The sequence below is a fragment of the Cyprinus carpio genome, chromosome A22 (assembly GCF_018340385.1).
Source record: "Cyprinus carpio isolate SPL01 chromosome A22, ASM1834038v1, whole genome shotgun sequence".
NCBI classification, from domain to species: domain Eukaryota; kingdom Metazoa; phylum Chordata; class Actinopteri; order Cypriniformes; family Cyprinidae; genus Cyprinus; species Cyprinus carpio.
Window position 1 is genome coordinate 5587611 of NC_056593.1, and position 15264 is coordinate 5602874.

At 36.8% G+C, this 15264-nt stretch overlaps 1 protein-coding gene across 1 annotated transcript in view; it reads right to left on the reverse strand.

Annotated features, from left to right (window-relative positions):
* LOC109061228 (rho guanine nucleotide exchange factor 18-like) overlaps window positions 1–13437 on the reverse strand; it is a 40877-nt gene extending 27440 nt beyond the window's left edge. Inside the window, exons 1-10 of the mRNA XM_042712413.1 lie at window positions 13353–13437; window positions 10756–10877; window positions 9834–10288; window positions 9520–9670; window positions 9088–9214; window positions 8449–8500; window positions 6867–6911; window positions 5937–6014; window positions 5712–5823; window positions 4374–4575 (exon numbers count right to left, since the gene is read on the reverse strand). Of these exons, the coding sequence (XP_042568347.1) occupies window positions 4374–4575; window positions 5712–5823; window positions 5937–6014; window positions 6867–6911; window positions 8449–8500; window positions 9088–9214; window positions 9520–9670; window positions 9834–10288; window positions 10756–10877; window positions 13353–13422 (1414 nt within the window). The 5' untranslated portion in view covers window positions 13423–13437. The remainder of the gene's footprint in view (window positions 1–4373; window positions 4576–5711; window positions 5824–5936; window positions 6015–6866; window positions 6912–8448; window positions 8501–9087; window positions 9215–9519; window positions 9671–9833; window positions 10289–10755; window positions 10878–13352) is intronic.
* Between the last annotated feature and the right edge of the window lie 1827 nt (window positions 13438–15264).

The window sequence follows — 15264 nt, forward strand, 5'->3', positions numbered from 1 at the left end:
TTATTAATGTTTATTTCTGTTTTTGGACAATAACAATGCTGACTGTACTGTAACAACTGATAGATGTATTGTGGTTATTTTAATTTTTTATTATGCATGGTAAACAGAAACTTAATAATAATAATAATAATAATAATAATAAACATTTCTAATGGACTGTAATGTATTATGATTTATTTTAGTACAGTATATATATATATAATATATATATATATATATATTTCTAATGTATACTATAATGTATATATATATTATATTTATATATATATATATATATATATATAAATAAATAAAATTAATTACAACTTTTGCCTGGTGGACAATAACTAGCAAACAACAACAAGAGTCTTTGCGGTAGACAACACACGCCCCTAGCAACCACATAACAACCAGCCAGAACACCCTAGTAACTCATTTTGGTGGCAACGTGATGCCATTATTATTATTATTCGCTTATGTTGCACTGTTATTTTTTTTTCTAGCTGCACACAATGATCTCAATGTAATGCAATTAGCCCAACAAATGACTACGATGAATAAATTAACGACAAAAATAAATAAAGCCTTCAAACTAAAATGTCTGCGAGTGTTTGTCTGAAGTCCAGCATAAACACTGACCTGCTTGACTAGCCAATGAAACTAAACACAATGGCCAGCTGACCTCTTAACCAGCAACGGAGCACACTTTCAGCTATTTTAACGCAACTGTCATTTAGAAAGTTAAAAAGAGCCACCTGTAGCTGAACATTTACCTGTATGAAGCTAAAAAGCAGCCGTTTGTACAGAGCTTGAACGTGTTTTAGCGCCTCTGTGTTTATTAGCTCTGTTAGCAAACACCTGTTACTCTGAACAAACTCACCGTTAATGACGCGGTGGACGCGCGTTACGAGCTCGTCACCTCAAACATCACTCAGGTTACTATGACAGCCGCACAAAAACACACAACGCTTCACCTGGCAACCTAAAAAAAAAAAGCAGCGCCAATCGCGACTGCTGTATGTAGATTGTCTGTCCCAGCACTGCGCCGCGCGGCATTATGGGACAAGAGGCGCATTCCACACAGACGGAGTCCCAAATTTAAAGAGACAGGCGCGATTTTGGAACGTTTGGAGTGGTTTGAATTTTCAGTGTGGTTAGGTCAATAAATAATACAAGAAATGCGCATTTATATATGACGGAGTCCCAAATTTAAAGAGATATATATATATATATAGATATATATATATTATAAAATATATATATAAGAATACATTTTAAAAATATATTTTATAATTTGAATCTTCCCTTTATTTTTATAATTTTATTTTAATGAATCATAAATGGATGAGAAAATCTGTCCATCCATCCATCATTTTATCCATTCACTAAAATATAACTGGAAAAAAAGGGAATAAAATTTAAACTAAAGGAATTGTTTATTTGTATAACAAACAAACAAATAAACCAATAAATAAATGTGATCCTTATAGGGTTTTTGGGATTTACTTTCTAGAATATATACACTCTAAATACATCAGGAAGCATCTCTCTCTCTCTCTCAGGGGTTGCCACAGCAGAGTGATCCGCACAACCGATTCGGCACGTTTTACACCAGATGCCCTTCCTGCCACAACCCAGCCCTGAGAGTGCAACTCACGCAACCCCAGTGCTGGGACACATTTTCACATATTTCCATGCATGGTTGTATGGTTTTAGTTTAGTTTCTAAAAATATATATATTTTTTTAAAAATACACATCTATTCAGCCAACCATCCATCCATCTATCATTTTATCAATTCACCAGTACAGAATTTTTATTAAAAAGGGAAAGATTTGGGGAAAAAAATATTTAAAAACACACATAGAAATTGTTTATTTGTCAGCCTAGTTTTGGATACTATCTATGTATAGCTTGATCAACATACTGTAGAACTGTATTTACTGTATGTAGTGTTGCACTAGTGTTTATTTTTCTTTTTGGGAAAAAAAACTTCAGTGTATTTGTTCACTACATTTTTTAAATATCTTTTTATAACATTTTAAAATTTATAAATAAGACATTTAAAAAAATGTTTATTGGTGTGCAGAAGATATATGTGATCATTCTATGGTTTTTGGGATTTGCTTTTTTTGTGTGTGTTGTAATTTAAATATAAAATACAATACACACATATAAAATATAAAAATAATATTATATCCATCCATCAATTTAGATCACTGAAAATATACAAAAAAATGAAAATAAATACATTTATTTTGGGGGGGATTTATGTAAAAATATTTTTTTTTTCTGTCATAGTGCAAATATTAAATGCAAAATATAGCCTTAGTTGCTATATATGTTATAACAATGGAAATGTTACTAGCCCTGATCTACCCTTTAACCAAAACAAAGTCACCCATAATCTGCAAATCCATCAGAAGTTTGCTGATGGCATATGATGGCACATTACAGATCTAGTTTAATATTTTAATGTCAAACTAGTGTTAGGGTTGTGCTGATAGATGATAGTATCTATCGCCTGTGGCTGATACCTTTAATTTGACGATATCGCGACAACGATTATTATTAGTATCATTATTATTATTATTATTATTATTATTATTATTATTATTATTATCATCATCATCAGGCTGGTAATACAATCTTAATTCATATTAGGGCATATTTGTTCCATCATATTTATTTTTCCACGTTTTTACAGTGTTGTGCATTATAAACACCGGAGTTTTGTTTTCAGCGCGCGATCGCTGACTGAATTCTGATCTCTCTGGAACTCTCTCATCATAAACAAAGTGCAGATGTGAGTACGATGTAAGTATTGGAGATTTATTCATGATACTGAAGTCAGTCTGGATGTTCTTTGATAATGTAAATATTCTTTGCTCGTATTCTGTAGCTGCTGTTTGAATAACTTAGGAAATGTAAGTTTTATAATAAGTAACTTGCAATGTTTCTATTAAACTGTTGCCATATTAAATATCATATTTTATGTATAAAAGTAATATTTTTTATATTTTATCAAATATTTTATGACATGACATCCGTATGCTACTTGCCTAAAAATATATAATGTGTAGTCGATAGATTACATTACCCTTAGGCTGCTTTTAGTAAATAATTAAAGTAAATAATTAAATAAATTAGCATGATAATATCGTGTATTGGAGATCTCAATGGCTGGTGATAGCAGGATGACTACGGAGCATATCCCAAACACAAGTTGTGGATTACTTTATATTCCTATAATAAACCTGAACGTGAATGATCATGACTGGTTAAAGAGAGAATCCCTCCTCTGAAGCCTCGGGTCTAAGGAAATACATCAGCATGACTTGTTTAATAAGCAGTGCCACGCAAAGAGTCATACATAATATTTCCCAGTCACCACCAAATGGCTTTAAATTTACAGCTTGGACCTGATGACTGTGCTTTTCACTCTGAATAAACACATGAGTCACTCTTAAGACAAGCACACTGTCCAGGAGACACCACAAATACCAACAAATATATATATATTCATGAAAATAAATTTTATATATATATATATATATATATATATATATATATATATATATATATATATATATATATATTATATAATAATTATTTGATAGAGCCGAATATGAGGGGATTTCCCAAAGCATTAAAGGACTAAAGTTAAAGCAACACTTTTGTTTCTCCTTTTCTGTAAAGTCTGGCATTGCCAAACATTGGATACAAAAAAAGCTTCCTAAAATAGGGAAATAAACAGTCAACAAATTAACTCATAGTTTCTAAATGAGCATCTTCAGGAACTTACTGAAACAACATGTGACTTACATGAAGTGACACTAATGGTAAACACCAGTGTAGTGCTGAATTAATGACCCTGGTACCTTATAACGCAGTGATTCTTAAAGGGACAGATCACCTAAAAATGAAAAATAAAATTACATGAAAAAAAAAAAAAAAAGGGCTAGACACCTTTTATATTGCTTCTTTTTGTTAAACAAACAAACATAAATAAATGTAAAATGCAAAACATATAATAATAAAGGCCATTTCAATTCTGGGTGAACTGTCCCTTTAAGTTCTCTTGTAAACTCCCTCAGTGAGTAGAAACTGATAAAATCAAACTAGCTCATCATTACGCAGACCCGCAGTTCTCCGCAGCACAAAGAGGGTTGCAAAACAGCGGAAGCTCAAGCAACGTTGCGTCACGTGACGGAGCGAGTCAGTGGGTCAAGCGGCTGATTGTTTATCACAGCTCATAATCTAAGGAAACCCCGTGAAAGATGCAATAGCCCCGTTGAAACTGTGAGAAAGTCTGGGGTTGACTGTGACATGCACTAAGGCGTGGAGCAGCTCCGCGTATGCACAGGTGTGTGTTTGTGGTCGTGGGTTACTCACTCAAGCACTGCAGGCCATGCTTCCTCTGCAGGGTCTTGCTGCACAGTGAACATGTGGCCCAGGTGGAGAATGAGCCAGGCACGAGCTGGTGGCCGCTCACGCTGCGGCGCCGCACTTTCACACGCTCACGCAACTCTTTCTCTTTATCCTTGTCTCTCTCTCTGCTTTTCTCTTTCTGCTGCTCTTTTTCTCGAGTCTTACCCTAAAAACAGAGGAAACGTTAACGTTAACTTATGACAGTTACCAAAAGACATAAAAAAAACAGCTATTATTTCACAAAATAATGTCCAGGTTGTATTTCACCCAAAAGCAAAATAAATAAATAATTAGAATACAATTATATATGATTTTATCGATATTTATAATTCAATATGTTATTTTATTTTATATACAAAAAAACACAAATAAAATATATTTTTATTAAATATAAATGGCAAAGTACATACATCATGTAAGTATTTGTTTCTGTCAGTGTGATGTAATTCATGCTAAATTTTATTCAATAATTCTTAATTTAATTTTAATTTTAGGAAAGACTTTAGGCATATACTGTATTTAGGGGTTGACTTTATTATTATTTCATGACAATTAAGTCCATTTTCCAACAAATTATCAATACTATGATGCAAAATAAATTTATCTAAAAATATATAGAATATAAAGCATAAAGTACATTTGTCAGTATACATCATGGTGGTATTTGTTTCAGTGAATATAATTTTTGCTGAATTTAAATGTAATTTAAATTGTATAATTGTAATTTATTTTAAAATCTAATTTAATTGTATATATTTATTTATTTATTTTTTTTCCAATTTAATTTAATTGAGGAAAGACCATAGAGAAAAACTTTAGATGTTTTTTTTTTTTTTTTTTTTTTTTTTTTTTGCATTTCCTAATTATTTTACTCTTTACCCTAATTTTGCTGAAAATCATAGAAATATAACCTGGACAATTCTTAGTGAGAGACCTCATTTTTATGTCCTAAATATATAAACATTTTACAATCCATTAGCTATTTAACCAAAATAGTTAGATATATCTATATCAGCTGATCAAGGTTTTAAAAATGATTTGATTGATGAATTTACTGTGTTTTTTTTTTTAAAGACAGTAAACAACTGGCACAGTGTCTAGTTGAAAGAGCAGGTCTAAACTTCCGCAGTACAGGAGTCTGCATGGGCGAGTTTAGTGTCTTTTTACATTCAAGAAAAGGAGGAAGTTGTAGAGACACAGAAGTAGCTGCAAAGTTCAGCAGAAATGGACATTATTTCCAGCCCGAGTGTGAGTGATGTCAGCATGTGTGTGTCGCATGTGTGTGTGTGTGTGTGTGATTACTTTGTCTTTGTTGAAGGATCCGGTCACACGGTTCCTCAGTGAGCTCAGAGTCCGCTTGACTTTGGTACCTTTTTCCAGACGCTCAGGTCTTTCCTCCTCTTCTCCGTCATTTCTAAAAAAAAAACCAACATCAAACCAATTAAAAATTCAAATGATTTATTGAGAACGAGAGTATATCCAAGTGATTATTATATAAAGAACAGCATAAAAAGGTCAATGACTTACTCAGTGGTAAGAAACTCATACCACGTGAAATTCCCCGTCCCCTCTTTTCTTTCTGTGCTTGAAGTTCTGTGTTTAGCTCTGAGGAAAATCCAAGATAATAACGATCAGGATTGAATGAATTCCTATGCATGCTTACTACAAAATGACTCTGGATATGTTCGGCATGGCAAACTACCATACTAGACTATTTGATTGGACTAGTAAAAGTGTTTTTTGGGGGGTTAGGGGGATTTAAAATAATAATACAAAAACTTTCAGCAACAAATATGAACATGCAACATGTCGAGTGACAATGTGCACACTACGGGTTTAACAGAATTATTCTATAGTAGTGCACAGTATGCAGGAAGCATCATGCTATATTCCATTCTTATTTTTGGAATAGAATATTACCGTAATAATTGGACTATTTCAGCAAAATATGAAAATTTTCTGCAACCCATGTATGTTTGAGGAATATTTGTATATTTCATTCTTATGTTTGGATTTCAGCAAAATATGAAAATTTTCTGCAACTTTTTATGGAGATTGTTTGATCAACTGCAATTTTGAGTTTTTTTTTTTGTGTATTTTTTAAGAGGTATGCTGTTTTTACATTATGGTAAGATGCTTTTTATAGTTGGATGTTTGGATAGTCAGTTGCTGTGCAAACGTTTCATGACCTTGTTAAAAGCACGCTATGGTTTCTCATGCAGGTTTTGAGATAAAACAAGGACGCTCTAACCAGGAAAAGCCTCGCCAGGTTGAAAATACAACAAGAGTGGTAAACAAAAAAAGATAAATTGTGCCATAATTATGCAAACATACACAACATGTTCAAGACAGCCAAGTGAGAAACAATGCTTTCTATTTCGGGCCTGCAAACCAAACGTGGGCCACTCTGTTAGTCTGTAGGAGGGCACGACAGGTTCTTTCACATTGTTTACTTACCCATGATACTGCTTAAGCTCCTGCAGAACGTTCTGTACCATCAGCCTGAGACAAACAAGACACTGAGGCTGAGTATGTGTGGCAGCGACAGGGCACACGGCGGGCCGCTGTCCAAATAAAACCATCAGAACAAAATCTACTGCATAGCTCAAGTACAGGAGCAGACTACATCCACGGTGGGCTACTGTCACCCATGACTTCCTTCAGGTTAATGGAAAAAACACTTGTTTAGATTTTAGTTCCTGTCTATTAGCTTTTAGGCTAAACTATATTTTAGCATGCTCTAAAAGTTGATCAATTAAAATTTAAGTCTTTCATAAAAACAGACCCAAAATATTGCCATCATCCTGCATTACATTCTTGTCCAACTAGCCAAAGGCTATTGGCTTTTATTGAACAAGTCCTTCAATATGTCCCACCCTGCAACAGGAAATACATCAGGAATGAAAACTATGCTTGTCGATGTTTGTTATTAGCATATTTGCCTAAAGGGATGTTTCTGAGGACTACTGGTTTTATGCAAATAGAAAAGGACCCCAAACCAGCTAATTACACAGGACTTTAAAGTCCTCACGAAAACAAAATTTAATTATTTTTGGCTTTTAGTATGAATATGTTAGCCTTATAGTTGTCTATAAGCTAGTGTGTTCCAAAGCGATGACAACATTCGTATTTAGAAGATATAAGCATTCGAAACTTACAGTCTCTCACTTCAGGCAATATTAATAAACGGTTTCTCAACAAACTTTGTTCAATCAAAAGCACTCTAGAATCTGAAATGTCCTGCCCACTACACTATAGACACTGAAACCGTGGCTGAAAATAGGTCACTGGTCCACAGAACTAGTATGATGTATGATGAACAGCACGTAGTGCACTATATGGGGAATAAGGAACGATTCAGACAGTGTAAATATGCTTAGCATAGGTTCAAAAGAAGTCTGGTTTTGCGTTGTGTCACACACACAGTCTGCTCGGGTCCAGAGACACGATATCATGGAGCAGATCATATGCGTGAGTCGCGCAGACCACAAAATGTATCGTACCCATTTGAATTCTACACAGAATGCTATATTTTATAGCGGTTTGGATCAGATAAGGAGGAGAAACGGTTAGACAAACGGCACTAACAAGTAAAAGAGAAAACACCGGGGCCCTGCACCAACATAAGTTACACAATTTTCAAACTACACATCCTCAGCATCATTACAATCACTGTTTTGCTTCAGTAAAAGTTTCAAATAGAATCTAAAGGGCTAATCTAATTAGACTGTGGCTGTTTTAAGCTTTACCAAGCTGTGATATAAACAAAACGCTATTGACTATTTAAAAAGACTTCCTGTTTCAGTTTAAATTACTTCACCACATAGCATAAAGCTGCATGCTTCAAGGCAGACTGGTCTCACTAATCCAACTGTATGCTAAATGCATTCCAGGAAGCCATCATGGAAGCTATTTGATCATCTTGACAGATTCCAAGGTCCTTCAGTAATCCTTCAGAATTATGTCTTCACTGGCTCAAAACAACCTTGCCATAGCTAATATTGTGCTCCCAAAAAAAAACAAAGTTGTTAAAACTTACACATGAGTCCGTCCTTCCACTGACTGCAGCCCCTCTTCCGACTCCTGCTCTTCTGGAATTCCAAAGCAACACAGGTCAGGATTACAAGTATTCAGTTGTTCTTTTCAGTGCTTTAGGTTCAGTTGTCTAAGCAAAAAAAGATTTATGGCTGTGTAGGGTTCTTTAGTGTCTGTATCATAGGTCTTCATCTCTGCTCCTGGGGACCCACTGTCCTGCAGAGTTTCTTTCCAGCCAGTACCAGCACACCTGGCCTGTGACTTTTCAAGTGATCCTGGAGACCTCGATTAGTTGTTTTCAGGTGTGTTTGATTAGGGAACTCTGCAGGAAAGTGGGTCTCCACGAGCAGGGTTGAAGACCTATGGTCTATACGGTTCCCTGGAGTTTCAAAAAGTTACAGGTTATTCAGATCAGTGGTTTCTGGGTTTTTGAAAGTACCAGAACATAGTTTATCTCTAGAACTACAGAATGAAAAAAGGTCATTGTGGAAGACTTTAAATGGTAAAATGTGTGTTTTGCTTCTTTTAATCCAAGAATTCCTCCTGACATAATTAGCACTGGATTTATCTGATTGCTTCAAAGGTACCGCCCATTAAACCCTGACTGGAGTTTTCTGCTTAATTGGAGAATCCTTTCACTAACCTCCAGCTTCTCTGGCAGCCTGCTTAGAAGTCTCCAGTATGCGGGAGACTCTGTCAGCTTGGGATTTTTCATCAGTGGCGAGAATCTCAGATCTGGAGTATACGGTCTTCGCTGGTGTAGGTGGCTGCTGTTGTTAAAACCAAATCACGGGAAAACATCATCAATAAGAGTTACGGCGGCATAGGAATCCAACCCTGCTCCTGGAGGGCTACCTTCTGGCTAGAATTCAGTTCCATCCCTCTCCAGCACACCTGTCTTTTATTTTTAAGTAATCCTGAACAACTTGATTAGCTGGTTCAGGTATGTTTGGTAAATGTTGGAGTTAAACTCAACAGGATGGTAGTCCTCCAGGAGCAGGAGTATGGTTTATAGAGCTATGTGAAAGTCTTGCTCTGTTCATACTAAGACACAGATTTCAGTAAAGACATTTACTGGTGTTTTGGGGCTTTCACTTTCAACAGCTCCCGTCGTTTCTTCCACTGAGCTTTCGGAGAAGGAGGAAGAAGGTAGATCGGGACATTTGGCCAAACAGTGGACCTCTCTTTCCCCATCACTGTCAATGCCATTAGTGTCTAGACTGAACCTACACAACATAACCATGCAATGTTAACATACACACATACAAGAGTGTGACACGAGATGACAAGCACTTGATTTTCTAACATCACAGTTAGATATGGCAATGACATTTAGACATTTCTGAATGTGTCTAAACTATTTGGGACCACTGAAAAAGTGAGTCTTACCTTCTTCCCAGATCAATCGGCGACACTGGCACTTCCCAGCTGTGTCTACGCGATGTGGACATGGATCTAACCAATGTAGGAAAGTTATCTGTGTCCGAGTCCTCATCTTGCTCGGATTCCGGATAATCCTGGAACTCTGAGTTTCTGATAGCAACCAAGCGATCCATGGCTTCCCCTCCAGTGGAAATCACGGTGTTGTCTGTCTGGAAATGTTGACGGGTGTCGAACTCTGTGGAACTCTGCCTAGATCTACTTTCTGGTGTGGATGCAGGAGGTACAAAAGGGGCTGTACCTTTGTCAGAGACAGGGGAAGTTAAGACCAGAAGTTGTTTGTCTGGTGGTTCAGTGGATCCAAGTTGCAGGTCTCTGAAATATTCTGAATCTCTCAGAGAAGAGCAGAGGTCTAAAAGGTCCTCCTCACTGCTGCACTCGTTGCTCTCATTCAAGAAATTTATCTGAAAGCAAGAAACCCATGGACTGCTGATTTATCACAACAAAAACATCACATGACACATGACTAATAATCTGAAGTCTAAGTAAGCCTCACGCTAGTGTCATTCATGGACTGAAAGAGGATGTAATAAGCTGAACTTCTTCTGTGATGCAAGAGCCACTGGCTATTAGGAAGCACAGTCATCGAGCAGACACATCTATCCAATCGAGTACACTGACGAGAACAATCCCAATGGAGGAACCAGTGGTAAAGTCCCTTGATCAATGTCTTCAGATATTACACCACTCTTTTAAAATCGATTCCAGTTTGTTCCTCACACAAAGCTATGATACAACTTCAAAATGACATAATGAACAAGTCACATGGACTCATTTTTCACATGTTCCTGGGTCAACATTAGGGGCTTGAGCATCATTCTTCTCAATCATTAGCCTTAGTTTAAGAGTTAGGTTATGGTTAGGGTCTTACCTTGTCCTCAGGTGAACTGCTAAAGAAGACGTCTTCTGGAATAGAGGTCGGGGACAAGGACGAGGAGGAGCTGGGTGCTGAGACTGGGGCACGAAATTGAGAGCATGGTTTGCCATCTGAGGCTGAAACACAAAACGTTCCACCATGACTTTAGCTAGGATTATTATCCATCATTGTGATCTCTTGATCTCAGACTTGCAGTGTTGCTTTTGCTCAGGTGCTTTATCAAACATGTTGTCGCTGTGCACCAGACAAAACAATTAATTCTGTATATATAATTGCATCATATCTATTGTGTTTATTCCTGAGGATTGTGACATAGCAATAATAAAGATATGGTTCTGGAGCACCAGTATGATGGCATACCCTAAATAAAATACTCTAAATAGCTACTGCCAGAAAGGTATCAGTGGCTTCCATTAACTCCAGCATATTACATCAACACACAGCTGGAGTCAGTTGAAGCTGGAAGCGTTTCCCTGTAAACAAAAGATCTTAATCTGATGAAAAATGGAAGCATTGGTTTACAGAGGCAAAACTTTGGGTTGCGCTTGATAGCGGGTATATAATGGCCTCCAGCCTCGTGCTACAGGACAGGGGTGTCAAACTCAATTCCTGGAGGGTGGGAGCCCTGCAGAGTTTAGATCCCTAATTAAACACACCTGATCTATCTAATCAGGTCTTATTTGAAAACTACATTGTATGTGTGTTGGAGCAGGGTTGGAACAAAACTCTGCAGGGCTCCGGCTCTCCAGGAATTGAGTTTGACACCCCTGCTATAGGAGAACCCAAGGTTCTTCAGAAAGCCATCTAAGTATTTATGCTTCAAAAGAACAAAGAAATACTTGACTTTTCCTCTACCTGGAATCAATTCGCTGGCCTTAAGAACATTTGAACCTGAAAATGAACTTGTTTTTTCTCCAAAAGAACCATATTACCAACTGCAGAACCCCAAAAGAACCATTGCAGAACCTGTATTTTTATGAATGCAGACTCAATGTTCTGCATCTTTTGAGAGTTGCAAAATGTTCCTTCCACTCTCAAGAACCATCCTTTGGAGTTAAATTAAGGCCCACCAATACTTAAGTGAGATTTCCACACCTCAGAGTACCTGATTGACAAGGTGATTATGACAATAATGATATAAACTATGACAAAATCCAGACACCAAAGTCCAATCCAGAAGCGTTCTCCTTCACCGACTCCCTGTCCTTAAACGATGGATGAATGAACTGTACAGTACTTTCTGGTGTAAATCATCTCGGCCCTAGACGAATGACAGAGTCTGAGAGCACTGAGGTTGTTTGTATCTGAATCAGACAAGTGATATGTAAACTATTAGAGCACCATGATGCTTGTCATGTTCAGATATCCTTTTATGGCTGCCCCTTCTTACCATATGCTCCAACATAAATACTTTAAAAAAAAGAAAAAAGGGGGCCTCTCTGCTTTTACAAGAGTTACTGTAGGTCTTCAGTTTTTTCACACACTTCAAGGTCAGTGCATACACTATTAAGATACAAAGTTTAATGTTGGTCTAAATAAAATCGCAATTTGCAGATTTATGTTATGTGAACCTTGAGCTTTTCCAAGAGGATTACAGGGGAACCCCAAAGCAGTAAAGCAATGCAGAGCTCCATAAAGTTATATAATATTGTCTTTGCAATATTGTCACTGTCACAGATGCTTTTACAACAACTCAAGTACGCTAACTGAACTGGTGTGATAGTGATCTATCTATCTGTCTGTCTATCCATCTACGGTATCTGTCATTAATAGTAGACATACAACAAAATGAATGGGAGAAAGATGAGGATTAGGATCAGGAAATGTCAGAAGCTCAATGTTTTAGATCAAATATGCTAATGGCTAAACACTAAAACCACATATGTTATTTTTAATCTTGTTTTTGCCGTTTTCTTTTTAAAGAATAGTAGAGCAAAGAGAGGAAATTACATGAGATCAGGAAATTGCACTTACATCACTTGTTTAAGCACCAAGCCTCTAAATACAACCCGTTAACCACCTGTGTTCAGTATTTAGATACACATCCAACATTCCCATTTTGGAGTCTGGTGGATTCCAATTATACCATCTTTTATCACAAAATGCAGTAATGACGTTATCCCACAGAAGTGTCGCAAGTGTGAAAGTGTGGTTTTGTATGTGCTAACACATACAGTCAGGTCATGAGAGCTGCATGCAAAAGCTCATTCTGTTTGCAATGTGACCGGTCTTCTTGAGCACCAGTGGTCTGACAGACCACAAATGCATGCACCATAACATCAGTATCATACTCAACACTGCAGCAGTCTAGAAACACACGACTGATTTAGAAAAAGCCAAAATAAAGCAACACTCAGTATACTTTCATAACGGAAATATTCCAATGAAGTAGGCAGATACATACACACACACACATATTTATATATTCTGGACATTCCCTTACAAAAATACCATTGTAACCATAGTTTTCACCTAATAACTTAGTTACTACAGTTTATGTTACCTATATTTATATTTTCTACAAAAACCATTGGTAGTATGGAATTTAGTAATAATTCAGAGATCCAGAAAGAGACAGTCATCCTCTCTACCTCTTTTGAAGGACCATCGTTTCATCCATGAGAACGAGGGCCACGAGTTGTGAAGAGGAGGGTCTGCCATGTGGACGTTACGAGTCTCTCCAAGAGGAGCTGGTGAGTGAGATATGAGAAAAACTAGAGTCCGAGATCAGTGGAGGGAACCGCCGGGGATTAACTAACATATGATTCAAAGCGGTGGGGGCTCATAGCGGTGGAAGAGAGAGAGAGAGAGAGAGAGAGAGAGAGAGAGGGAGGGAGGGATAAAAGAGAGAAAGAAGTACTGCTGGATCTGAATGGGACAGAATTGTGTTTAACACAACCCCTACAAAAAAATGTCACAGTGATGGTATCAGGTGGTAAATATCACAATATTGTCTTTTAAAAATGATTTGGACACTTCAGTCACACTTACTTCACATTATTTGGAAACTTTCATCAAATGATAACAACTTGCTACACCCCTCAAATGACTTTCCTGTTCTGCTGACATCATCAAGGCCAGTTATTTTTAGACTCCTCCCCTTCAAATAACCTGCCACTTTTCACCATTCCATCAATTCCTGACATTGTTTTGGTTACGTGTAGATGTTAGTCTAATTATACCAATAAGATCTGAGGAATATTAATGAACTACAGTACATGTATTTACAATAGGGCTAAGTTTAGGGAAGTTGCTTGGAATCGTACAATTTACTGTTATTGCTATAGCAAGTACATGTAACTATGACACATTAATTATAAAATGTAATGTTACATTAAAAAAAATGATGTAATTATTTTTTTTTTTTTTTTTTTTTTGGATTGAATGAATAATTTTTTTTGGGGATGTTGTGTTTTATAAATGGTGTTGTTTTGTTGCTGTATTAATACAGCTACCATAATATTTCTGTCAAAAATATATGACACACACACAAAAATATATATATATAAGGTATGACCATGGTATTCTTTGGAATACCATTTAAAAAAAACACTGCACATGGTATATTTCAAAGTTACATAGTATTTTCACAGCAAAACAATGGTATTTTTGCAAGTTGGACTAATAAGAAATTTATAACGGTGTGCACAGTCTGGTGCACAATAGTGAAAGTGGAAAAAAAAACATCTGTGAAGAGCACAAACAAGCGTCGTAACGGTTGCTCTTGAAAAATAACAAGTTTGTTTTTAAGAAGACAGACACAATTAACACCTAGTATGATTTTCTACACTCAGCTGCACCACAGTGAACTGCATTTCTGCTTAGGCAGTTCCTTAAATGAAACGGGTGAAGCAATAATGGCTGAAAGCCCCAGTGAAATCCATCAAGTCGAGCTCAAGTTGGGTTCTTATAGGCCAGAACTTCCAAACTTCATTCCAAACTCGAGATTAAACACATTAAAGGTTGCATGATAGCTTATCTGGAGCTGCAGAAGATAATGCCTTACTAGAACAATGCCACAGATTCAGTTCAAATCGTACAAAGTCAGTATTTTTGTTGTGTATTAACTAAAACAAACATTTTTATGTACTCACCTCACTCCAAAAATACAAACAACTATCCGCGACTAGCAAAACGTCCTCCTCTGAGTCTAACACACGACCTTCTGGCAGCTGAAGCGTCTGAAAAGAGCAGAGTGCTGTGTTAACCACAGCCTAAACGCACAACACTGGTACAACTTCCTCTTCAGACTGACACTCAGCACAGACACATGGCCTTTACGTGAACACACAAATACAAGGCCCTTCTTTCGGACGTGGTGCGAACCGAACATGGCGATGGTGGACGTTTTAATTCAAACCGTAGAAAGCAAAAATAGTCTTTTTGTGCATGTGATGTGATGATTGCATTGCTCCAACACGGAGTGCATTTGTGCAGGGGTTTGGAAGAGATAAGCAGAACTCAAATATGCTGGTGGTTAACGTGGTGAACGAACCCCTTCAA